General features: G+C 36.0%; 1 protein-coding gene across 1 annotated transcript in view; it reads right to left on the reverse strand.

Moving 5' to 3' along the window:
* lili (LMBR1-like protein) overlaps window positions 1–15296 on the reverse strand; it is a 34667-nt gene extending 19371 nt beyond the window's left edge. The window contains exons 1-4 of the mRNA XM_071587431.1: window positions 14928–15296; window positions 14635–14759; window positions 9961–10100; window positions 2778–2881 (exon numbers count right to left, since the gene is read on the reverse strand). Coding sequence (XP_071443532.1) covers window positions 2778–2881; window positions 9961–10100; window positions 14635–14759; window positions 14928–15137 — 579 coding nt within the window. The 5' untranslated portion in view covers window positions 15138–15296. The remainder of the gene's footprint in view (window positions 1–2777; window positions 2882–9960; window positions 10101–14634; window positions 14760–14927) is intronic.
* Window positions 15297–26860: the final 11564 nt, after the last annotated feature.

Raw genomic sequence — 26860 nt, forward strand, 5'->3', positions numbered from 1 at the left:
CTATTGAAATGAATTGAAATAAGTTTCTGTTGTCCATGATAAAAATTAGTTTAGCCTCACATTTTAATAGCCATGTCATTTTCAGCACAGCAGAAAAAAAACTGGAGATTTATTACAACTTGATTTCACCATCCCAATGTTTTCTTCAAAAAATAAATCTTTACGTTCAAATAAGCACTGCAAAATATTCATAGTAGTGGTTTTTTTTGGAGGCGACTGACAGTTAAGGTCATTTGCCCCATTAGGGATGGTTGGGAAAGGAAGAGGAGAGAAACCCGGCATTGCCATTAGCCTAATCTCGTTGAAAGGTGCCAAGTGCTCCACAGTTTAAGGTCCCATCCGACAGATGTCGTACTCACTCAAAGTGCTCTCCACAAAGCACCTCAAATAGGGATCAGGATACTACTGAAAAATATTTGTTGTCTCCAGGATTTGAACCTGGGCCCTCTAGGGTGAGAAGCCTGTATGTTAGCCACCACACCATCCCACTATCATTCATGTAATTAAGGAGGTTCAATGCCGAGAAACCCGTTTTGTTAAAAATTCTTACGGTAAAACGAAAAGCAACACTGAAATGCTTATGGAGTTGGGGTAGGAATCATCAGAAGAGAGACGATTCAATGCAAGATTGAAATTACTAAATACATTCAGATCCCCATGTTTTAGCACCGAAGTTTCGCAAATTATTTGCACTCCAACATACATTTGTCGCTTGGATCATGTATATAAAATTTGGGAAATAGATACCAGAACTAGCCGACTTAAGGACTCCTTTTTCCCACGGACAATACAGGATAGCAACTGCAGGGTTATAGATAGCAAAAATTCCACTTGCTCAGCGTCTAGGGAATAATTAGTTCTATTCAATTGCATGCTCAATCACTAACCTCTTGTGTTTTGTTGTCAAAACCCATTCTTTCCGAAAGACCTCATTAGTGTTCTGTTCATCTGTTTTTAAGTCTCCCCTTCAAACCCTCGTCCCTCTCCGTGGGGGGACCCACCCGCTACCTGCAATGTTGGGTTGCATTCCCTACCTTTCACAGTCTCCTTAGGGAGGAGAGCAATTTGTGTTGCATGTTCATGTGGTGATTGAATTTCACCTTCTTGCTTGTTATGTTCTGCCTTGTGCGTTGTTGGATGGCTTTCGTGATTCATCCTGGGGTGCAGTTGTTGGTTGGTTTATGGTATATGTGCTTGCATGAGTGTTGGATGAAGGGATTTTCGCATGAGTGTGTGCGCAGCTATGGGTGCAGTTTTCCATGTTGTTGATTTTGCATAAGGTACTGTTCCTATTTACGGGTGGTGACCTAACACCCCCCGCCACACACCCTTGCAGCAGCTTGCAGGGTATTGTGTAGATGTAGATCCCGAACACTTTGAGACTACCCTATGGCAATAGTCACTGTTTGGCTTGATGCTCCCCCTCCCTCTTTTTACATTGCTTCTCCAAGGTGGCAAGGGTGCACTTGCAAATCCCTAGAATTAGAAAGGGGAAGCCTAGAAGTTCTGAGTCAGAGGAATGACATGTAGGGGAACGAAGGAAGCAGGGAGATAGGAGAGAATTGCCACCAGGAAGAAATATTTTGTTATAACTAATTATGTAAATATGTATATATGTATATGTATATATATATATATATATATATATATATATATATATATATATATATATATATATATATATATATATATATATATATATATATATATATATATAATATGTATATGCTTTTAATATATATATATTTATAAACCCACGACAGTCATTGCTCAATCCTGAGAAAGGTACAGATATTTAATATTCAACTGATTCAATGAACAATGTTCAACAGATTTCATCTGTTTCTCTCTTTAAAGGCAAAAATGCAGACGTTAGAAAAAAATGAAAAGTAATAGAATCTAAAACTTGATTTTTCCCAGCCTCAAAATGACATTTGATTTTCCCTCTAGATGTTGAGTTGAAATCCTTTTGGAATAATTATTTTCTCAAGAAGTAACTGCCATATTTAAAGAAAAAATTGGAGGTGACCTAACATAAACTGATGAGATCAGCCTGATTTCAAACGGAAATGGTCGGAAATATATAGGCAACCTCAGGAATAAGAAGGTAAATAATAGGTAATTGTTCCACCATCACCACTGTAACATTAAAATAAAAATGATGACAACATCAACATAACTACTAACACACTATTGTAGCCCAATTTTCAAGTCATTTAATTTCTTCCACAGTTTCTCTCAAAATACATAAGCATTGAATACCAACCAAATATGAAACATGGTCCAAAGAAACTGCGGGAGATGCCGCAACAGTAACTTTTAAAGGAGTCATCCGCTAATTTGCATTTCAATGCACAATTTTCAGAGTGTAAAATTCATTCGCCTTGACTGGGATTCAAACCCAGATCCCTCAATATCAGGTCGAGTGCTTTAGCCAGTTAAGCTGGTGTGTCGCGCATGACTACGAATGCCTGTGACATTGTATGTTTGGCACTTTGTCACAACATCTTGTTCCTTCAAAAGCCCCAAAATTTCAGAGTTTAAGAGGACACCTTGAAAGCTTACCTGGCTAAAGCACTCGACCGGATATTGAGGGATCTGGGTTTGAATCCCAGTCAAGGCGAATGAATTTTACACTCTGAAATTGTTGCAATGAAACATGGTCATGAAAATCACATGGAGAGATAAAAGTTTTACAGCATATATCAATCCAGTTTTATATCTATGCAGTGTCTCATGTAAATAAATAAAGACTGCATTTTATAAAAAATCCTTACCTTACGATAACCAGTAAATCCTTCTGACTCCGTGAACAAATATGCAAATGGTAGCAGTACGAATAATGAGAGATTAGAAAAGAGGAATATATAATTCCAGAGTCCTGTAAGACAAAAAAAAACAATGAGCAGGCATAATTGGGACTAGGAGTAACTTTTGATAAAAATTTACCTTTGTACCTCAGATTGAAAACAAAGTGACATCCATTTATTGAACACTGGGCTTCATAACAAGAAGTACGTCAGTCTTTCAGAATTGTAAAGTTTTGATAATGCTACATAATGCTTTGATTAAGACTAAACTTGAATATGGAGGTATTGTCTGGACACCTTATGCAAGGAAACACCTTAACAATTCCTCAGAATTCTTTTCACCAGGGAATATAAATAAATCCAAGGTACAAAAATTATAAATCACATAAAATCCTGTCAAATTTTTATGGCCTTGTAGTGCTGTACGTAAGAAGAAGGGACACGGCATACATTTATGCTCTTATGAGAAATAATAAATTATGGGAAAAAAGTGTAATCCTCCGTAAATTACATTTTTATGCAACAAAATTTAAACAAACTTGTTTCATTCTATTAAAAAAAACAAATATTGCCGCAGCTAACCACTTCTACCAATGTGCAAGGAATACAATACTGTATGCAAACATTAGTCATGAAAAGAAAGTGGATTCAACTCCAGCGAAATTTTGCTTTTGAAAAAAGTTCTATGATAATTTATTTGTGAATACACTATAAATAATCTACTATTTATACATATTGCCATACTTTTTATACATCTTTATATTTTGATACTTCTGTTTTGATGCCATTATAGAATGTACATCATTAATGCAATTAAATTAACAGTGCCAATTGCACCGATATATGGTCAAAATACTTTATGACATGTATGATAAAAGTAAAACTTTTTTACCGTTGGTCAATTGGAGAAAACATTAAATTATATAAATGAACACTAAATTTTATCTTTTTTATATCATAGTTTATTTATAAACCTTAAGTTTAGCAAACCCATGGCTGGTGAGTTTTATGCTAAGCCATAGAGCATTTTCCAAGATTGCAGATATTGTTTTGATCCCCTACATAAGGATTGATAATTTGTTTATTATCAAAGGCTGCTAACACCCACTAGAGAATACATTCACAATATATTTGTACATACCGTAAGCATTACCAAATAAAAAAAATTATAGATAAATAAATACCATAACTAGATATAAACATTGAGCATTTTTAGTAACTCATTCAATGACCAAATTTAGGTTATAGCGTAAGATATATCTAACATATAAGAATATTATAACATCATATAAAATACAAAATTACATACATGTAAGTCTAGAATGGAGGCATTATTTACATCACTGACACTTTAGTAACAATTGTTTCTGCAGCCAAGTTAAATTTAAAATGTACTTTTAATAAAAAAATCATTGCTTCTTTCAAAATGAAACAAATGTCTTACTGTTTTTAATTTCATTAATTGGAGAGTAACATCAGGTATGAGAGTAAGACAGCTAAGAGGGAGTTATTAACTCATGTGCTGTAGTTAGATTATCCTTACCCCTGGTGCCATACTTGTGAACATCCCTATTTCTGACCTGAGAAGGGGTTATGGTGCAGGCATACAGAATCACATTATACATATATATATATACCGGGAATGGTCATAATTTTGTGACATGAAATACTCCCGGCAGGATTTTCTTGCATTTAGTATAAATATAACCCTTAATGCACCTTTTAGAATGGCGAGTATTCTGTTGATGTTTCCATGTGCTTAACTCCCCCAGCATACGATGCCATTTCAAGCTATGGACTCAAATATACCATGGTATACTGAGATTAATGCTTCTGTATTACAATAGTTAGCAAGATTTTTAAATGGAATAGGGCTGAGCATAATTTTATGAATACATATTTCCATTTGGAACCTCCAGCTTAACTTGTTTTCCATTTCTAAACCCTGAAATTGGTATTTTCCAACTCAGAAATCAATTGGTTTCCTCTTTCTACAGAAATATTTGACTGAAGGTCTATATTACTAAATACTAAGTAAACTGTTTTTCTTGAATGCAGTAATAAATTATTGTCATGCAGCCATTGAGCAACTGAATTCACCATAACATACATATCTATTTCCAAATGAGATGATTTAGTATGACCTGCTGATAGACTGCATAGAGCACCATGTTATTATTCTCTGGAGAGATTATGGCTTTTTCAATGTCATTCATATACATCAGGAAAAGTAGAGGCCCTGATACAGAACCTTGTAGAACACCATATTTAAGAGTTTTCATTGTTGATTTGAAGGTAGCACCATTTTTTCCGACAATTTCTGCATACTATTTCCTGTTTTCCAAAAAAGATGCCAGCCAGAGATGAGCTGCTCAACTGATACCATTGTGTCCTACTTTAGTCAAAAGAATGCTGGATTTCACAGAATCAAAGGCTTTTGATAGATCCATATTTATCCCCCAATCACATGCTTTTTACATTTAAAGCTTGGGCAATTTTAGTTACATACTAACTACTTGCAGTTTCAATATTTTGTGAAACCATGCTGCGACTGAGAAAGAACTTTATTTTTTATGAGGAATTTTAATAGTCTTTCTTCCATCAATTTTTGAAGTATTTTAGAAATACATGAAATTAGTGAGATTGGCCTGCAATAATTCAGTTGGTCTTTGACTCCTTTTTTGTGCAGTGGAATAACTTAGGTTATTTTTAATTCTTCAGGAAATTGCCCAGTTAGAAACGATTCATTGGCTATATTGGTAATAGGTAAAATGAAGGATTCTTGACAAAGTTTTACTAGATAATTTGATATGCCATTATGCCCACTGGATTTTTTGGTTTCTTGAATACATTTCTAACTTCATTTTCTGTGGTGGGCTTTAAGTAAATTGATTCACTTATGAACATTACTTTTTCTATGCTATCATTTAGAATGTTTTTCTGTACTGTTTTTTCGCCAATGATATCTATAAATTGAAATTATCGAATTCGTTTCCCATATTTTGAGGATTGCTGATTTCTTTTCCATCAATTGTTATGGAGAAGCATTATTTTTTCCGGAGTCTAATATTTTACTGGAATTTTCATTTTTGACTAAGGACAACAATGCTTTTGTTTGAATGGTAGAATTTGAAATAATTTTTTAGATATTGTTATTTTTTGGTTTTATAAGCAGCATCCTGTACTCGGACTTCAGTTAATTTTTTAAGGGTATCAGCCTAGTATTCACTTTACTAGAAATAGTTGGGTAGTTAAGTCTATTTCTAGCAGTCAGAACCTCATTTGTTATCCAGTTATATCGTTTAGTTGCCGATTTATTTTTTATGGTTAGCTTTTTCAATGGGTAACAAATATCCCAGTGGTAATTGATTGAAATTCTTTGAACTTGTTTGTAACAAGATTCGCATTTAGTACTGCTGCAGAGTCAACACTTTTTAACTCCCATTTAAATAAATTCATATTTTCCTGTGAGTATACACGTGTGTAGACAGTATCTGCATTTCTCTCACTTCTATCGGTTATAGTGTGTGAATTAAATTCAATAATTTGAGCATGATGGTCTGAGATAATAGTTTCTAAAACTAGAGATTTGAAGTTATGCTCGGCTAGATTCACAGCTATGTTCTCAATAACAGTTTTGGAGTGAAATGACTCTCAGGTTGGGGTATAAATAGTTCACTTAATACTATAGCAGAGAAGTATTTCTTTTAGCTTCTGAGTAGAGCTGTTATTTTTTGAGACACCTATATTCAGGACCCCAGCAATGATAATTTTATTCTTTTCCTCCCTTCTTACTTGCCTAATACTCTCCCTTTTATCACAGTCTTCCACATTCCATAGCCATACAAAATGCTTTACACCCACCTTACATGCCTTCTTTGGATTTCTCCCAACAACCCTCTCCCATTCCTCAAATTGCCTAGTACTCTTTTACTGTTTGCTTTCTTTTCCATCTGTTTCTATCATAACACACTAGTGCACACCACCTCAAATTGTATGGAATTCCAAATTGTTTCTCATTCCAGCTATTTTCCAGATTTGTCACCCTTGAACAACTACTGGTTCTTGAACATAAAGAAATTACTGGTGAGAAAACATTATTTGAATGAAGAGGTGATTGTGGAAACAGATACCTATTTTATGGAGTCATAACAATCACATTATTTTGAAAAAATCAAAAAACTGGAAGTGTAAGATGAAATGTATAAGCTAAAAGAGGGCTGCTGGAAAAAAATTCAGTAGTTTTCATATTTTACTGACTATGTAAACCACCCTCATATACATTGTTTGCATAAAATGTATCGGGAAAAAATTTGGAAAAACAGATTTATTCCAGAGTTATAATGCCTTAAATTTCTGCAAAGTACATCCCTTGAGTGTTGATACACTTTTGCCAGCGGCTTTTCCATGACTCAAAGTCTCCCTGGTGGGCAAATTCCGGAATGTCCTGAATGGTACGCATGCAAGCTCCTTTGAAGGTACTTAAGGGCCCATGATGGAGTCTTTGAGGGAGGATTTCACTCTGGGGAATAGGAAATAGTCTGCTGGAGCCAAGTCAAGTCCGTAAGGGGATTTGGGAATTGTCATGATGTCATTGCAGAAGGCCTTTGCAAGCAGACACTTGACTCTGCTCTTGGTCATCCATCAAGACCTTTGGGAAGAGTTTAGCACAGATCTTTTGCATTGCCAAATTTTCAGAGATAATGGTATACACTCTCATCTTATCAATGCCAACACAATCTGTGATCGTGCGCACACTTAACTGACAGTCTGGACTCCCTTCATTCAGACCTCATGAAAAAATTGCTATCAATACTTTTTATACAAACCTTGTATAAAGAGCAGATGGCACTGTTTATCTTTGGTAAAAACAAAAAAGTTAAAATAAAGAAAAGTTGAGACTAATGAACAACCTTGCTTTTTATGATGTATAAAGCGTTCAATAAGACGGTAATAACAAGATCAAGGAAAAGATAAGAAATGATTTATAAATACATGGAGAAAGGATTAGTATGCTGAGCGTTGTAGATGATACCGATGTGCTTCCTGAGAGGATATACTCCCTGAAAAGGATACTAGACAATGTGGAAAAGGGGAAGAAAAGTATAACCTCAAACTAAAGAAGTTAAAACTACGGTAATGGTGAGAAGTCAAACTAGAGTAGATATCTCCATGTAAGAATTGGAAAAGTCATAGAGTTCTGCTATTTAGGCTGGAGCATCAGCATTGATGTAAGAAGCAAGGGGAACAAAGTAAGGAAGCAAAATAAGAATGGTGAGGAAGGTTTTTTATAAGCAGACACAACTCTTCCATGGCTGTGAGAAATTGATGATAGGAGCATAGGAGAAAAGAAGATTGGAAGCAAAGGAAATCAGGTCCTACAGAAGAATGAATGAAACAAAATGGATACAGTAACAAATGAAAATTCACTTGAAGAGTTAGGAAAGAAACCAATTGAACATATCCAGGGTTATAAAAGCTCACTGTAAACCATACCTGAAGGAAGCATATGAGGGGAAAATTACAGAGGAATGCCATGGATGAATAATGAAACAAAGCAATGGAAAAGGTCAGAAAAATGAGCTACGAGGTAGTAAAGATAAGGATAGGTAGTAGGTAGAAGGATAACTCAGATAGCAATTAATAACTTGGATGAGCTTCATCATGATACCCTATCATGATGAAGTTCCACCTGACCATGGCAAAATGTAAACTTTTTCAAGGTAAGAAAAAGTATGAACCACTCGTTATGGCACTACAGAAAAAAGTACTCTTCTAAATATTTCATGACATTAAAAAATGCTATTCACTAAGATTTTCCAGGTGCACAGCAGAGAAGGGAACTGATTTCACCATGAAGACAGTGGCAATGTCAGCCATTGAAAAACTAATTTCCAATTAGGAAACATACTTGGTGGCCATAGTATTATCCACCCTTCTATTCACATTACAATCATTTTGACTTTGAACAAATCCTTAAGTTGTGTTGAATGGTTGGTTGCAATGGACACATTTTTTGTTGAAATGAAGTTAGAAAAATCTAGTTAACTTCACCTACGACATTGGTAAAAAATCTAGAAATTTTATACACTTGGGAACTGAAATCTACACAATAACTTGTCATTTGCTGACCTATGTATCAAGGTGGGGGATAAATGGACCAAGAACTTTTGCAGAAATCAAGAATAGGTAAATATAAGCAAGGCCCAAACCATGTTGGTAAATATGGAAATTCAAATTATAAAGAATAACATGCTAATCTATTCAAGAATAGAGAATTTTGAACAAAAAACCTTGAAAAAATAATTTTCTTATTACTTTTAGTGGATAGGTCAGGATTTTAAACAATGATGGCTTAAGGAGACTACAGTTTAAACAATAATTATACATGATTTTTTGATTCAGAAAATACATCATGAACATCATTAATGGCAACAAAAAAGTGATCCAAGATAGGATCCCTATAGAACATCAAATGTCTAATTATATTGGCATGAATTACTGAAATTTACTCTAAAAATAAGGGACCTAACAAACAGATAGCTACTGATCAAAAATAACAAACTACCAATTCAACAAATTGCAGTTTGTGAACTATCTGAAATGATATATTACTTTAATACAATTCATCAATTTTTTTAAAGAGGCGTCAGTCTGAAAAGTACTTTTATATACATTATGAAGAACATTAAACCTACGTGTTCTTTGAAAAGACTAATGATAAAAATTTCAAATTCTAAGCTATGTTGCTTTTAATGTAAATTTCCCATGCTAAATATGCTACAATTGCATCCCAAAGGATATAAAAGAAGACCTATAACTTACAGAGACCACAGAGAAACATTGGGTACAATATTTGTTAGTTGAAAAACATGGATAGCACATATCATTTTGGCTGGTTGCCCCCACATTAATTCTCAAATGGGTTTCAACTAAAAACATTCCACACACAAAACTGACAATCATGCACAGTTACATTTTTGAAGAGATTCCTCATATATGTTTGCTAATCAAGTATAATCAATTTCAATTATTTTAACACGTGCTACATTAAGGGCAAGTATGTTTAATCATTCTAAAAGAGAAAAATATTAAATCTCATAAATATTAAAAATAAAATTGAGATAGTAAACAAAAATTTGAATAATACCTTGTACAAGAGAAGTATTTAGCCATTTAACATAATAGCTCTTTGGGTAGAGTAGGAGAACTTCATTTCCTGCTATAGACATTGGTAAAAGAAGAACTGCTCCCACTGATACTGCCAGTGAAATTGTACAAAGCAAGATGCTGACATGTAATTAGATATAAAATACATAAGATTATTTGTGCAACTATTTAACACTACGACACTATAAACTAATAATACATTACACTACATTTATTTTTCCATTGATGCCCCTATGTATTCCATCAAAACAGAACGTTGAAAAATATTTTTGAACAAGTCGCACTGTATAATTTAAATATGTATAAACCATTAATGAAAGGAGAGAAAATACCCATTTCATTTTACTATTTATTAAACACAGTAAAAGCGCTTGTGGATATCCTCGGATCCTGAAAATCCCTGAAAATACTTTGGAATCTCAAGCAGAGGAGAAAGAGAGTCATAGAAGGCCAGCAGTTAAAGCACTGGGCTATTGGCCAGAGGACCCTGGTTCAATATGGAGAACACTCAGGGAACCCACAGCTTTACAAAAACTTTCCAAATACTTGAGTAGCACCTTCACAAGAAACAGCAGGCTGTTGAGGGAAGGGCACTGGCCACCGGACCCAAATGTGTTAATTTTACATTATTACTGTAGCTAAGCAAATGAGTCAATGGAAGTGGAACAATAAGGTTTTCCATGCCTGTTCCATGGTAGTCCTAGGGTGGAGCACTAGGCTATCGAGGCAACTAAGGGCTTGGATTCAACACTGGGTGATGCCCCTGAAAACTCTCAACTTCACCCAAGCTGTGTAATTTTTCAGGTACCAAATTTCTCTGGGAAAGTACAGGTGGCACAGAGAAAGGAACATTGCCCCTACCCTTACCCTGATGCATGAATTTCACATACCGCTCATCTTAGTATTAGATGAGATGTACCCTCACCTATCAAGCCAACCTTTAGGCTGATTGATGTAGTCATGTTCATGCCAGGTATAGAGGTTTTGATTTCTAATAGTCATGCATTATGTTACACCTGGCATTAAAGATTGTCTTTTAATAATATATTTTGGTATACATGGCTAACTAATAAAATGTACGAAGTGGTTTAGACTATGAGACATGCACCTAATTGTAAAATGTAACTATAACTAATATAAAAAAAATCTCATACCGCTTATGAATCTTATTCAATGCAGTACAAGATTTTTCTATTGCTGTACCCGTAAGTCAGCCAGTTGCCATGCCTGAAGTGGTTGCACGAATATATTGGTTTGCGTTTATGGGTAGCTTCATCTTTTTATTTCAAATAAGAACTATACATTAAAAGACATTAATTGATTGGTCATACATCATAATTTACTTAGTTTAAGACAACTGGATCATATACAAAAGCTAACACTGGATGAACAAAAAACTGACATCACCGTCATCTGAAATCAATTCAAAAATAAGAAACTCAAAACTTGAAATTTTGAGGGATTCCCAGCATAAAATAGCCTACCTATACAGTTCTTTTGATTAGTCATGAGGTTTTTCATTGTTCTATGGTTCACTGCCTGTTAACCCTACTTGGATAACTCTTAGTTGGATACATAAATTTATGCTGAGCATATCAGGCACATTTCTTGATTTCACTCTCATCTACTTCTACATCTACATAATACCTCACAACCTGCTGCAAGGGCATGTGGCAAGGGTTGTAAGGGCAGCACCCCTAATCAAGAAAAAAACCCTCAAGCAATAGCCACAAATTTATACAAACCATAAACAAAGCATAATATAGCTTCATGAAAAAACCCTTGCAACCAATCCACAGGCAAACACACAAACTACCAACTGACACTCATATGCACCTACAAATATACCTGATGTCTTTGCAATAGTTAATTACATTCCAACTTGTGAATTAATTGTTTTTAATATTTCTAAAGTGATTTCGGTTTCTTACTATTATGATTCCTGATTGGTCGGGGAAAGAATGAGTATTTTAATCTATCTGCCCTGGAATCTACCTCCCTTATTTTATCCTTGTGGTCTGATCTACATAAGTAGTGTGGGACAAACTTTCACAATAGCCAAGTATGGGTAAGCTTGTGCATAGGCTAGCAAATACCGCAAAAACTCAAAAATAATGCTTATTTTAATGGTAAACAGTTAAATTAACATTCACCAAATTAAATTCAAAAGCCTAAGGACACGGATGAATACTTAATTTTCACTTGAAGTGATGCACACAAATGATATTCTAAATATGAAATTTTAGCAATAGAGAATAGCCATGGGAAAGTTGTGCATAAAATATTTATAAAACTCTAAATGATGTATTTGAGGCATTCATTTCACGGGAAATCTGTATTCTCAAAACACATAGGCATTAAACATTTTCACCTATAATCTTTCAATTCTCTTGCAAAACTATTCTTATTTCCCCCCTCAGTTTTATTTCCCATGTTACTAAATTCACCTGTATCTTTGTCCACCTTAGACTCAAAGTTTTGGGACACATTATATCCCACTTATTATACAAAACTTTGCTTTGCCTGACATATTATTCATTAAAGGTTTTGGTAAGACTTTATTTCTACCTAAAACCTCATGTGCCATTCTGAAAGTTGGGTTGAAAATCAACTCACGTAAAGGGAAAAGTTGTTTTCACAGTAGTTTTCCATGCACAATATTTGTTTATGGTACACAGAATATCAGTACTTGTACTTATGATTTGCCTAATACTTTTTAAAAAAACCTAAATAATTTACAAATTTCATATGTATGTTTCCTTGAGGGAAGATTACTGTAGTATCAACTTTCCAACAGGACTGTAATACCTGTCTAATCAGTTGCCTCCTTTGAATGCTATCACAAGAGTTGTAGAATGATGCATAGACCTTTCAAGCTTACAAAAAATGTTCCAAATATATCCAAAAACAAATAATCATACATCCCAAAGCAAAGAAAGTGTACAAAATCAGTAACATCAGCACTAGCAATGGGCCTGAGGGTCTCACCATGTGCACTCCTGAGGCAATGTATACTGTTCTGACAATGCAAGTTTATAAAATCACTATAAAACCAACTGAAAGGGAGAGAGAACACAATGATCAGCCATCGTAAGCATTGTGAAAATAAACAAATCATGAGTCTGGACGGCTATGTGAGTTTCATAGGGTTTAACTTGGAGGTGGTAAACCTACATTATTTCTGAATCTACATGTATGCACATAAACAAATATTTCTTGCTTATATTGTAAAGTTAAACTAAGTCAACTCTATATCAAATGTTTTGATAAACATGATAACATTTTTCATCAGGGACATATGTTTAAAATACCCAACAAAGATGGTATACATCCTGCTTCTTCTATATCTATATGTATATATTCATATATATCCTGCTTCTAGTAATATCTATTTATTTTATTCCAGCCGCATATAAACTATTTAGCCAATAATAAATAAGCATTTGAAGGGAAAAGTAAATAGCAGTTAAATCTCATGGCTGACATATTGAGTCCCTTGAGCCTTAATACATGACTTTGATGAATCCTGGCCTCCTATGTCATCTTGCATCTGGGTGAGGGTAATAGTTATATGTGCCCTTTTCCCTAAACAATTGATTTCTGTATAGAAAACCTTCACCGATATGATTAACAACGATGGGCGAAAATATTTTAAGTTTATTTTAAGTTTTTATTTGGTAAACCCCATTATTAATATCGGCTGGCCATTCCCTGCTTTCAACGTTTGATAATTACATTAAGCTTGCTAATATGTCAAACCATTTGACAGAAATGTTATATCCTCAGGATTTAATACAGTGACAGTGATATTTACTCTTATATGGGTGTTTATTTTAAGAGAAAAAAATCTTTGGTTTTGGATAAACCCTGTCACTTCACACTACCTTACTCCTAAATCATTACTAAAATGATAAAAAAATACCCTTTACATTATTACCATAACCACAGTAATCAACCCGAAAGTCGGTTTAGTAGGTGATGGAGCAGTACTACGCCTAACGGCGAGTGAAATTCACACATCAGGGTAGGGGGGCCAGTTTCTTTCCCTGTACCGGCTATGGTTTCACTGGAAGGCCTGGTACCCAAAAATTTGGGTGGGGCTGAACGTGCCCAGAGAGGCTTGCCAGGGAACAGAACCCAAGCCCTCTGGTCAGTAGTCCAACGCTCTACCGCTGGACTACCGCGACCCCCCTTTCCAACGAAAATATTCTTTTCTCGAGGATCCAACTTTATTCGAGATTTAATAAATTATTATGTCATTATTATTGGTCAACTAGTAGTAAAACAAGGACAACGGAAAATATTATGAATCACTTGATCCACGGGTCACTTATTCCATTGGGTTATTGGGTATGATCACGGTGAAGTTGGGAGCATGTTCAATTTGGCGTAGACTGACCCTAATATCAGAGCGTAAGTGAAGATGCAACATTACATAGATTACACTGAATTGAGGAATAAAAACAATTGCACGGGTTTTGAATCCGAACCCAAGAATAATTGGAGGTGAGCTGGAAAAAAAAGCGGAAAGACAAATGATTCACTAAAAGTAGTCGACAATTGTTGGGAACTCAGACAAAAAAGGGATGAAGAAACATTTGTTTAGCTTGTTCACCATCGTTGACAAAATATAGAAAAAATCAGTCATAATTACCTAATTTTGCTAACTGTCGCCTCGTCTTCATCCCCACATAAGTAGTCTTCCCTATCTCGTTTCTTATATTTCAGAATTATCACATAGCTTGATGCACACAGAAAGAGGAAGAGTAGAAGAAAGATCTGAAAAGCGATCCAAATTTATCACCCACAGGCACACGCTGCTTAACTTGTATCAAAGAATAAGGACTTGAGCACCGGTGAATGCTTTTATTAACAACGTTTACTATACATGACACAAAGGAAATAAAAATATTGAATCCAAGCACTATTCAGCACAAAAATACTTGCAATATTCTCGCGGACATTATTGTGGAAAATCTGCTCGCGTAAATCAGCATCCTCATCCATAATACTCATGTGTAGATTACTTTTATTGAAACAAATATTTCTGAGGAAGGAGTCATTTTTACGAAACCACTTTTCTCCAGAGAGTAATAAAGAAGTAGGACATAGCTTCTTTTGTTCTACATGTTCCACAAACGGAGCAATGCCCTGCATTTACTGCCAGTTCATCTTGAAATCCGAACCATTTTCACAGCTATTTTTGTAAACAAATAAGGAAACGTCAAATGAGTTATTCACAACAATGAATCGATATTTAAAAGTTGAGCATATAATTTCCTTCAAATACAAGTCGCACAGATACATTTGCGGGTCAACCATTAAAAATTATCACTAGTTGCACGTTACTCCGCTTTGGCGCTGTCATGCTTATCGCCATTCGCGCTCATTCAAAGTAAAATGCGAATTCACCCTTCAGTTTTTCTTGGCATCGTAACTTTTACCACTAAAAAACCCTTAGGAAATGTAAATATATAGCAAACTGTAGACTGAAAAACCCACTTGCAGGCTAGCCCAATGTATTGTAGAAAATATTTTCAAGGAAGGGGTTTTTCTGCATATGCAGCCACAACTACTAAGCCTATAGATGTATCTCTATAATATTATTATTCTTAAACCTATAATTATTGAAATTTTCGTTGAGATATACTCATTGAAAACTAAGTAATATTTATTCTTTGACCAAACACATATCAATGTCACAACACACATAAATTTAAAACTGCTTGTGCATCAAGATGCATGCCAGATTAGGAATTATGGAGGGTACATGACCAACTATCGTCGGTGAATAAAGGGGATTGTGAGATACAAATACAGGTGACTTGCGTAGCTACTGGCTACAATAACCCAAAAACATCATTCTAGGTCATATGGCCAGTAACTTCCTGGGGATTCTAGTCCATACCATATGGCTACTGCAGAATTTCTTCCAAAACAGCAACAGCCTTAGTGTTCAGTGATTTAGTTTTCACTACTCACATGGAATTATTAATGTATCTATATAGTTTTTAACAAAAGAGAATTACCAAGGGCATCACGAAGGGTATTGTATCCAAATTATCATTTTCCCCTTTTTGGTGTTTGAAGATCAGCATGAGGAATCAGAGAAGGAATAATAAACATAACAAAATATTATATTTAATGCATTAATTGATAATAACGCCGTACATGATACTATAGTACCACAGGTACTACTACAGTACCATATGTACTATGTACCTGCACTGACATTATGGGTGTGCTAGAATTGATAGAACTAAAATGGAAAAGAAAGGAATGCTGAACACTAAGTGAAAGTGATGGATCAAAGTAGAAATGATTAAGAGGATGGATGAGAGAATGTTAAAGAATTATGGGCCAACCAGATTCGAGAGAAAAGGGGAGTGTGGCATAGACAAGGATAGCTTGGGGCTAGGAATACCAGTTAATTAGTTTAAAAGCACTCTTAAGGGAAATTAAGCTAAACAAGGAATTAATTATACAAAGCGAACAGTAACTACGGCCGTATAAATATAATGGGAAGAGGATCAATGCTATATGGTAAATCCGAGCTAGAGAGTGCGTGATCATTTTTCGTTTATCATACTTCCTAATTTTATTTCACTACGTGTGATTGGTGGGCCCCTGACGCAGAGGGAAACCTCTCGTAAGCCCTGATAGAGTGGGAGTGTATGCGACTAGCAAGGATCACTGCTGCTTAGTACATCAAAGCTAGAGAGTGCGTGATTATTTTGCCTTTATTATTATGCGTGTGACTGACGGGCCACTGGCGCAGAGGGAACCTCTCCTAAGCCCTGATTGAAGGTGAGTGCCTGTGACTAGCAAGGATCAATGCTATATAGTACATCCGAGCTATAGAGCGCGTGATCATTTTTCGTTTATTATATTTCTTAATTTTATTTCAATACGTGTGATTGGTGGGCCCCTGACGCAGAGGGAAACCTCTCGTAAGCCCTGATAGAGTGGGAGTGTATGCGACTAGCAAGGATCACTGCTGCTTAGTACATCAAAGCTAGAGAGTGCGTGATTATTTTGCCTTTATTATTATACGTGTGACTGACGGGCCACTGGCACAGAGGGAACCTCTCCTAAGCCCTGATTGAAGGTGAGTGCCTGTGACTAGCAAGGATCAATGCTATATAGTACATCCGAGCTATAGAGCGCGTGATCATTTTTCGTTTATTATATTTCTTAATTTTATTTCAATATGTGTGATTGGTGGGCCCCTGACGCAGAGGGAAACCTCTCGTAAGCCCTGTTAGGGTGAGAGTGTATGCGACTAGCAAGGATCACTGCTGCATAGTACATCCAAGCTAGAGAATGCGTGATTAATTTTCACTTTTTTAGTATTCAAAAAATTAATTTTTTTTTCCCCCCCTCCATTTCATTGTTCTAACCGTTTGCGGTATTTAAATATTTCAATTATTTTCAGTTTTTTACTATTGTTAGTCTTATTTTCAGTTAATTATTTAATTTTATAATTTTTATCGATTTACTGTTTCTATTTTCTCCAATATCCCCCACCCATCCTTTGCCCATTTATGAGAGTACGGCTGGGGTGAACTCTTCCCAAAGGAATTAATTATACTCAAAAAGAGTTTTTGGGACTTCAGGAAAACATGGAAGAAATAACTTGTCTAGATGACTACATAATATTTGCGAGGAAGGAATTTGAGAAAAATACTTATTTGGATGGATTTTGATCTCACTACCAAGGAAATAGAATATGGAGACTATGGAGCAATAGATTTAATTTCACAAGATGCAAAGGAAGCTCGAGAATCTTAACTAGATAATATAATACTAAAAACAACTATCTTTTGAAAATCAATTCAATTTTTGAAAGGGGGGGCGGGGAAACATTTTATGCCCTGTCAGTAACACTACCATAAATAAATATAGACTATCATCAAGCGTAGTAGTAGTAGTTTTGAGGGGAGGCGACCGACAGCTAAGGTCATTTGCGCAATAGGGGATGGGCAGGAAAGGATGAAGGGTTGAGAGAAACCCGGCGTCGGCATTAGCCTACCCTTTACGAAAGGCGCCAAGGGGTCCACAGTTTAACGTCCCATCCGACGGACGGCGTACTCACTCAAAGTGCCCTCCACAAAGCACCTCAAGTAGGGATCGAGATACCTCTGAAAAATATTCAACACCGCCGGGATTTGAACCCGCGCCCTCAGGGTGGGAAGCCAGTACGTTAGCCACCGCACCATCTTGATCCCCCGTACCATCAAGCGTTATCAGAAAGTTTTGTGAGAAGTTGTTTGACATAGCAGAGTGGAAAAATTTGATAGAAGTCATACAGGCTATCGGAGAAGACTGAATGAATACATTACTTACTAATAACCTGCAGGTACATGAATGAGACAGCCCAGATAGGGGTATAGGGGTAGTAGAGTTAGAATCATCATGGGCAGTGATAGGTTAGGGAATAGAAGAGGGCGGCCAATTATTGTTGTCACCCATTTACATATATAATGAGCAAGAACGGGTGACATGGAAAGGAATTTTGCTTGGAAAGAAAGTAAGCATTCAGCTGATTAATCCAGGTTTGGAGATGATCAAATGATAGTTATTCAAACAGAAAATGGGTTTTTTTCATTCAGGAGCAACGCAAGAAATATGGAATGTAGTTAAACCACAAGAAAATAAAAGGACTGATATCATCAGGAAGGAGGAAAATAAGTTAAACAAAAAAAGTAAGAGGGATTTAACTTAAGCACGTAGAGTAGTCTAAGAATTTAGGCAGCAAAATGAAGAGAAATGAAATCAAGAGAATAAAGCATTGGTGAAAGAAGCATTTATTAAATGCAAATTAATTACCTGTACACACAATTTAGAAGTAAAGAAAATATGTGAGAGGCATGTGAATTTGGTGAGGCAAATGTAAATTTGGAATTTAAGCAGAAATTAAAGTTGAGGCAGTGAGAGCTGGAAAAATATTATCCTAGTCCCCTCTTAGCTCATTTTGAATTATCCACTATTTTGAAAAAATATCAAAAATTTCCTGTGCTCATATGTTTTGCAATTACAGGCAATCTTTTTGGATATATTTTTTTTTCTTTGTCAGAAGCATTGGGACTGAAAATTTGTTCATATTACGAAAAATTTCTTTTGTAGAAGGTACATTTTCACCATGGCTTCCAGCAACAAATCTTTCATTAAGCCCAATTGATGAGTGAACAAGAAAAATTGAAATGTATCGTGGGAACGCATTATATAGTATGTCTAACAACAACTATGTTAGCCACCCACAGAATTTGCTGAAACTCTTTTCTTACTGCATTCTATTCTTTTAATTTTAATGTGGAATGCTTTTCCTGAGGAAAGAATAAATTCCTAGTGAAATAGTGGTCAGACCCACGAAAAGCTTTTTCTTTTTTAAATTGGTATCCTTCCCACACATTTACTGACTGTATTTAAAGTCACAAATTTATATTACTGGGGTAATACATTTTATTTATATAACAATATACACAGGCAAACCCCACTTACAAAGTGACTGAGAGACAATATATTTAAAGAGAAATCAAACTAATTTGCCTTATTAAGTTGTAACAATTGATATATTTAAACTTTAAAATACAGAAAGAATATTTATAGAGAGAAGAAACCATATTTCATTTCAAACATTTTTAATTTGTTACAAAGAAGCATTAATCGATTGGAGCAGTTAAAAAGCATATATCAAGAAAAATAACAGGCAAGCACTTTGACATCGAGCAGCTAAAGGCACCTACTCCTCTTTTCATGTATCTGTTGGTGAAGACTTAAAAGGTATAGTGGAAAGTCCTGGCTTTTGTTCGGAACATGTCTTGGTCAGTAGGTATTTTTTTTTAAGGCCTGCCTGACCTCCTCGAAGGGTTAGTCAAAATTAGCCAGCCTTTCACAATCACGCATATTAATATTCAGTGCCTCAGGAAAAAAGTAAACCAGCTGGAAGTGGCAATAATAATAATAACAATAATAATTTTATTTCCCCAATTGACAAGTACATAGTATGGTACAGAATATCATACAATTATGTAATCGTATAGGGTACGTCAAGAAGTACAGAAAATGGATTACTAGCCAGAGAAAAGAAAAATAAAATTACACCTACACACATAGTTAAGGATTTACACAATATAAAATTCAGAATTACCCAGAATTGAAGTAGTCGTTCACACTGTAAAAACATTTTTCATTTAAGCACATAAATAACTTATTTTTAAAAATAGAGAGTGATTTCTCATTTTTTTAAACTAATGGGAAGCCTGTTGAATATTTGGTTGCACAAAGAATGAGGTCCCTTGGACATCATTGTCATGCTAGCAGTCACTACACACAGATGATTTCTTGTCCTAGTCCCATAGGCGTGTGTGCCATTATTTGATGGGAATAGATGCATGTTCTTTATTACAAAAATTATCGAATTATAAATAAAAACACTAGGGACAGTTAAGATGCCAAGGCTTTGAAAGAGAGGTCTGCAGTGGGCTCTATAGGGTTTATTGCACATGGACCTAAGTAATTTCTTTTGAATAATAAATACTTTACTGAACTGATATTCAGATTATGATACCGTATGATACAAGAGAATAAAATAGACCATAGTAGAGTGTTTTTAAAACGTCCATACTAACAGTATGTTTCAGAATTGAAAGAAGATAGTCCACAGAATTTAATTTTTTACTTAGATTTGTGATGTGCAGGTCCCATTTCAGGTATTTATCGAAATATATTCCCAAAAATGTACACTCGTTAATAATTTTACAGTTATTTGACATTGGCTGAGAAGTACTTTTATCAGAATGGCAGGTTTTTGCAGAGAAAACCATGGCCTGAGTTTTTGTTTCATTGAGAATAAGGTTATTCCCATAGCACCACATGCCCATGTCTTGAATAATGGTTTTACCTAGAGTCATCTAATCTTCAAAGGATTTCTGATACAGCACAAAGCTCACATCATCTGCAAATAAGACACAGTTACCAGGAGGATTTACACATAATTTTTTGGGTAGGTCATTTATATAAATGAGAAATAAAGTTGGACCCAACACTGACCCTTGAGGAACACCTTTTTCAACACCTAATGGTGAAGAGGAAGGTATTCCCATTCTTCTGGACAGCTACCCTTTGTTGCCGATTTTTGAGGTATGTTCCCAACCATTGCTGTGCTTTGCCTCTAATACCCATTTGGTCACATTTGAACAAGAGTTTATCATGCTCAATAAATAAATAAACGATTTTGAACCAATCATTTTGTGTATTACTGAGCATTGGTTAAAATATGAAGAACTAATGGTTATTTCACCCTCAAATTATTTTTTAGTGTGCTCATTCTGCCGTACTTTTATTAAAATTGAGGTGTGGCCATAATCGTGCTTAGTAGAATAAAGGGTACTATTAACTCAATGGACATGCCTGTGAAGGAAGAAAAAACTTTTGAATGTGTGGTGTGTTTCCATGAAACTCCAGAGGGCTTGCTCATCTCCATCTATCGATCACCAACAAGGGATTTTCACGCATTTATAAAAACTGGACCAACTCTTTTGTTACTTATATGCTAACTACTGGATACTTGTGTTGAACGGTGACCTCAACTCTAATCTCTTGGATGACTTTTCTAAGAGATCCGAATTACTGAATTTGTTCAAAACCTAAGGCATGGAATGTTTTAATGATAATCCTACTAGAGTCACTCCGACATCCGCCATCCTAATTGATAATGCTGTGACTAACCTCAACCAAGAAAAAGTAGTAACAACTGTTTGTAACCTAGGTATATCAGACCATAGTATGGTGAAAATAAGTATTGATATTAATCTACCAATGGAGAGCATAAATGATAAAACATACCTTAGGTGGTCTTTTACTCATGGAAATCTGCAGCATCTTCTGCTCATTCTACAGTCCCAAAACTGTGAAAAAGTCGAAGACACCAAGTCAGTAGACGAAGGCTTCAATTAATTTTATTCAATTTTCAGACACAATTTTGAATTGTTTTTTCCAGTAACACATCAGAAATATTACATAGAACAAAATGTAAGCCATGGCAAACTGATGATATCCATTACTACTCAACTATCCTTAAAAAACAAGCCATCTCCAGGTAAACTCTAACAATCATGAACAGAGGTTACTCTATAAGGAATTTCAAAAGCTCTACCATGAGCTGATTGGTAAGATTTTGAAGCCATAAAAGCACCCATTTTATTTTTAATTAATGAATCTTTGATCCAAGGGATTTTCGCATCCCAATTAAAAGAATCAAAAGCAGTGCCCATACATTAAAACCGTGGCTGTGTTAATGATTTAAACAACACAAGATCAATAGGCATCCACAATGCATTTGAAAAAATATTGGAAAAAGCCATGTATATGCAAATAGCATTTTATCTCGAAATAAACTTCCTACTTTCCAATTCTCAGCATGGATTTAGATTTGAAAGGTCCACCACAACTGCCATATGTCAGGCAATTGACAGCACACTTAATTCATTAGAAGCTGAATGCATAACTCTTGGAATATTTTTTAATTTGTCAAAGGCTTTTGATGATGTAAACCACAACAGATTATTAATTAAATGCTATAGAATAGGTATTAGAGGAATTCCTCTAAATTGAATGTTCCGTTGTTCCTCTAATTGAATTCCTCTAAAAGTCCTATATTCTCAATCACACTCAGAAAGTAGTGTTATCAGCAGATGGGTTAAAATAGCAGATAAGGAGAATATGGTCATGGTATTAGAGAAGGAGTCCTATGCAAAAAAATGTGATGACTTCATTATGTCTAATAAAATAGTCAGCCTTCCCCGTGATCCCACTGCAGAACACCAGAGAGATGTCAAGACAGCTTTGGCCAGATGTGAAGTATTGTTAAAGCTGAGTGATATTATCAAACTAGTACAAATGAATCTCAAATCGCTCAGATTCTTTGGCCTCCCAAAAATTTACAAAAGCGATATCCCTATCCGACCAGTGGTATCTAGTGTCTCCGCACCAGCCCACCTACTTGCTCATAAGTTAAACAACCTACTCAGACAACTTGCTCATTTTTCCCCAAATACTGCATCAAGAACTCAAATGAGCTCGCTAGTATGTTGTCGGATATACTATTACTGCCAAAATGTATTATGGTGTCCTTCAACATTACCGACATGTTCACAAGTATCCCTAGGATGGAACTAACTGAGATAGCCCTCATAAAGGCCAAAACACCACCTCCTTTGACGAGTGAATTGTGTGATTTATTAGCATTATGTGTGAATCAAAGTAGTATTGTGTTCAATGGTCAACATTATAGACTGTTAGAAGACTTGGCCATGGGCTCACCTCTCTCTCCCATCCTAGTGGACATTTATATGGACAATTGGGAAAGACAGTTTTTTGCTTTAAACCATCCCCCACAACAAATGTGTTATCTTGGTTCTGATATGTTGAAGATATCTTTTAAGTTTGGACTGGATTCAAAAGACAATTTTTTGACTCTATTTAATTCTTTAGATATATGTATACAATTCACAAGTGAGTTGGAAACAGAAGGTGCCCCTAATTTCCTAGATTTGACTGTCAAAATAATTAATCAAAGGTTTGACCTTTCCATATACAAAAAAAAGTATTGCTCCGACCAAGTTATCCACCCCACATCCAAGCATCACCATTCACAAAAACGCCCTACCTTTCATGCTATGTTACATAGGGTATGCAATATTCCAAAGTCACCACACAACAAACAAGAGGAACTCTGTATTATTAAACAAATGCAGTCAACAATGTTTACAGTGAAATAATGATTGACAACATGTACAACAGAAAACAAATAAGGATAGCCCAGAAATCCATATACCACACTTCTAAACTTGACGAGCACGGATGGTGAAGAATTTTATTTCTTCGCTACATTTCACTGAGGATACAACAAATTTTCTCCAAAAACAAAATCAACACAGCTTTTTACAACACATATACTTTGAAAAACATAATAGGTTCACCCAAAGACAAAATTGACATAATGCAACAAAGTGGGGTTGATAAACTAAATTGTGCAGACTGCAACGCCATCAATATTGGACAGACGGGGAGGACATTTGATATTAGGATCAAAGAACACCGTTCATGCTTCACAAAGAAAGACAACAGATCCCATGTCACCAAACACCTCTCAGATAAAAATCACACTAGTCACTTCACAGCAGACATTCTACACATTAAAATGAAAGGACGCAGGTTGAATGCTTTGGAGGAGTTGGAAATTTGGCAATCCCTTCAGTCTGACAGGTTTGAGGTGGTCGATGAAACATTTTACCTCTCCCGTTCCCACCTCCTAAAATTCTTAAAAGACTCCAATATCTTTCCGCACCAACCCTACCCCAACCAAGGCAGGGATGATCATCGACCATCCCTTAATAAAGGTCAAACCATTGCAGACAAACACCCCCCCTAATTAAATGTAGAACACAATGTGTTTGTTTTTTTCTGCCATTATTTCTAAGAACGGTGGAGTGTTACATCGAGTTTTTCATTTAATGATCACTTGATTAATTTCAAATTTCACAAATTTGAGCCAGTAACCTTCCAATACATAGACTCCCCCTCCCCTAGACCACTAACAGGCTGCTGCACCTAAACTCAACTTACCCCCTCTCCTCTCCTTTCCTCCCCTCTTGGAGTCAGACTATACAAGTTGGGGGAAAAAAAAATTAATGTATGCTATCTGATGATGATGCCCAGCGTCAAAACCATGGTCATGAAATATTAAATCTTCATTGTGGAATTGTAAAGTTTTTTTTTTTTAACCCTCATAATGAAGGAATTCCACATAGTTCAACCTGGAACTGTTCTGCATATCTCAGGTGTGTGGAAAAATCAATGTCTGTCATATTTGCAATGAAGAGGTGGTGTACAGATAACCTTCTAGACTTAAATGTAAATAAAAATAAAATAGTATACTCCACATGCAATAAGAATGTGACAGATAATCTGCGGATAAAAATTAATGACCAAACAATTGAGCATGTGATGGAATGGAAAGTTCTGGGTGTTTCTCTGTGTGCAAATATTTCTTGGGATACCCATATAAAAGCCCTTCAACACAAAATCAGTTCAACTTGCCACTTATTAAGACACCTGTATGAAACTACAAGTAAAACTGTACTACTCAATTTATACTATGGGGAAATTTATTCAAATGTAACCTACAGTATAATATTATGGGGATCAGCTGCTATTTCTCAAACCATCTTTAAAATGCAAAAGAAAGCTATTAGACTCATCACCAGGAAACCTCACAATGCTCCATCAAGGCCCATTTTCCATGAATTAAATTTGCTACCACTCCCATGCATCTACATTATGTTTTTAATTCTATATATAAAAAATAACATTGGCGACTATTCTCTTAACTCTGCCTATCATCATCATTACACCAGAGGAAGGAATGACATCCAATATGGGAATATAAGAACTAAAGCATTGAAATAAGGACCCAATGATATGGGCATCAGATTATAAAACAAATTACCCAAAATTATCAAGGATACAAAGGGAACTGCTACATTCAAGCATAACTTAAAAAGATATCTACAGCGCAATATGTTCTACTCGGTTGACGAATATCTCAACAATATTCCTCACCAGTAAGTTCATACTTTTAGTTTCTAGCAATGGTCATGGTCAGATTCATGTTGGTGATCAATGATTTTTCTGAATTTGATATTGCAGGTGCATGTTACAGCCAATGTTCATGGGTTTGTGCCAAACATTTATGTAACAATGAGCATCATTTCTTTTATGTATCTTAATTGTCTTTGCTCCTTTTTGACGTGCCTTATATCATGTACCCCTCCCCGGACTACAACCTTGACGTGGTGGAAGGGCTTGTACATTCCGATGACCCCTAGAGCTGTACTGGCTGGAGTAATAAAAATTGCTCCTGGTAGGGTCACCCATGCCAGATAGGTCGAAGGTTAGGAGCCAGACGAAAGGTAGTCCACGCAGCGTCTGTCCCTCAGTGAGGCGGCTGCAATGGCGTCTGACCCCAGTGGGGCGGCCAGTAGGTGATGGTGTCACGTTAAAAACACTATTGAGGAAGGCAACGGGAAACCACCTCAATTATCATTCCCAAGAAAAATATGTTGGACAATAGAGATATTTTGAGTCCTGGCAACCACGGGGCTCGGCCCAATCGGCCGTGTGTCGTGCCCGGCAGCGGGGGAGGCAAGGCTTCCGCGGTCGTCATCCCACGAAACCCTTGCAAGGGAAAACCAGCAGCAGCAGGACAGGAGACGCAGGAGAAGAAGACGAAATTAGTTAGAATAGGAACGTGGAATGTTAGGACAATGATGAGGACAGGGAAATTGGAGAATGTTAAGCGAGAGATGGAAAGGGGAAATATAGATATTTTTGGTCTATGCGAGGTGAGATGGAAAGATAGCGGGGATTACTGGAGTGATAAGTATAGAATAATATACAGCGGCGGGGACGAGAGCCAACGAGGGGTTGCCATAGTATTAAATGAAGAGGTAGGGAGAAGCGTAGTCAACATAGAGCAGGTAACGGATAGAATACTACTAGTGGAGATAAAAGCAGAACCGACAAACTTAGTTATTATTCAGGTATACATGCCACCGAGCAACCATAAGGAAGAAGAGGTGGATAGGATATACGATCAGTTAGAGGACATGATCGCGTGTGTTCCTGCGGGGAAACATTTGATAGTGATGGGGGATTGGAATGCGACGGTAGGCGAAGGAAGAGATGGTGATGAGGTGGGGGACTACGGTTTAGGCACAAGGAATGACCGCGGGGAGAAAGCAGTTGAGTTCTGCAGGAGACAGGGGTTAGTCATCACCAACACTTGGTTTAGACACCACAAAAGACGCAGGTATACA

The sequence above is a fragment of the Hetaerina americana genome, unplaced genomic scaffold (assembly GCF_022747635.1).
Source record: "Hetaerina americana unplaced genomic scaffold, ioHetAmer1.1.p SCAF_3, whole genome shotgun sequence".
Lineage (NCBI taxonomy): Eukaryota > Metazoa > Arthropoda > Insecta > Odonata > Calopterygidae > Hetaerina > Hetaerina americana.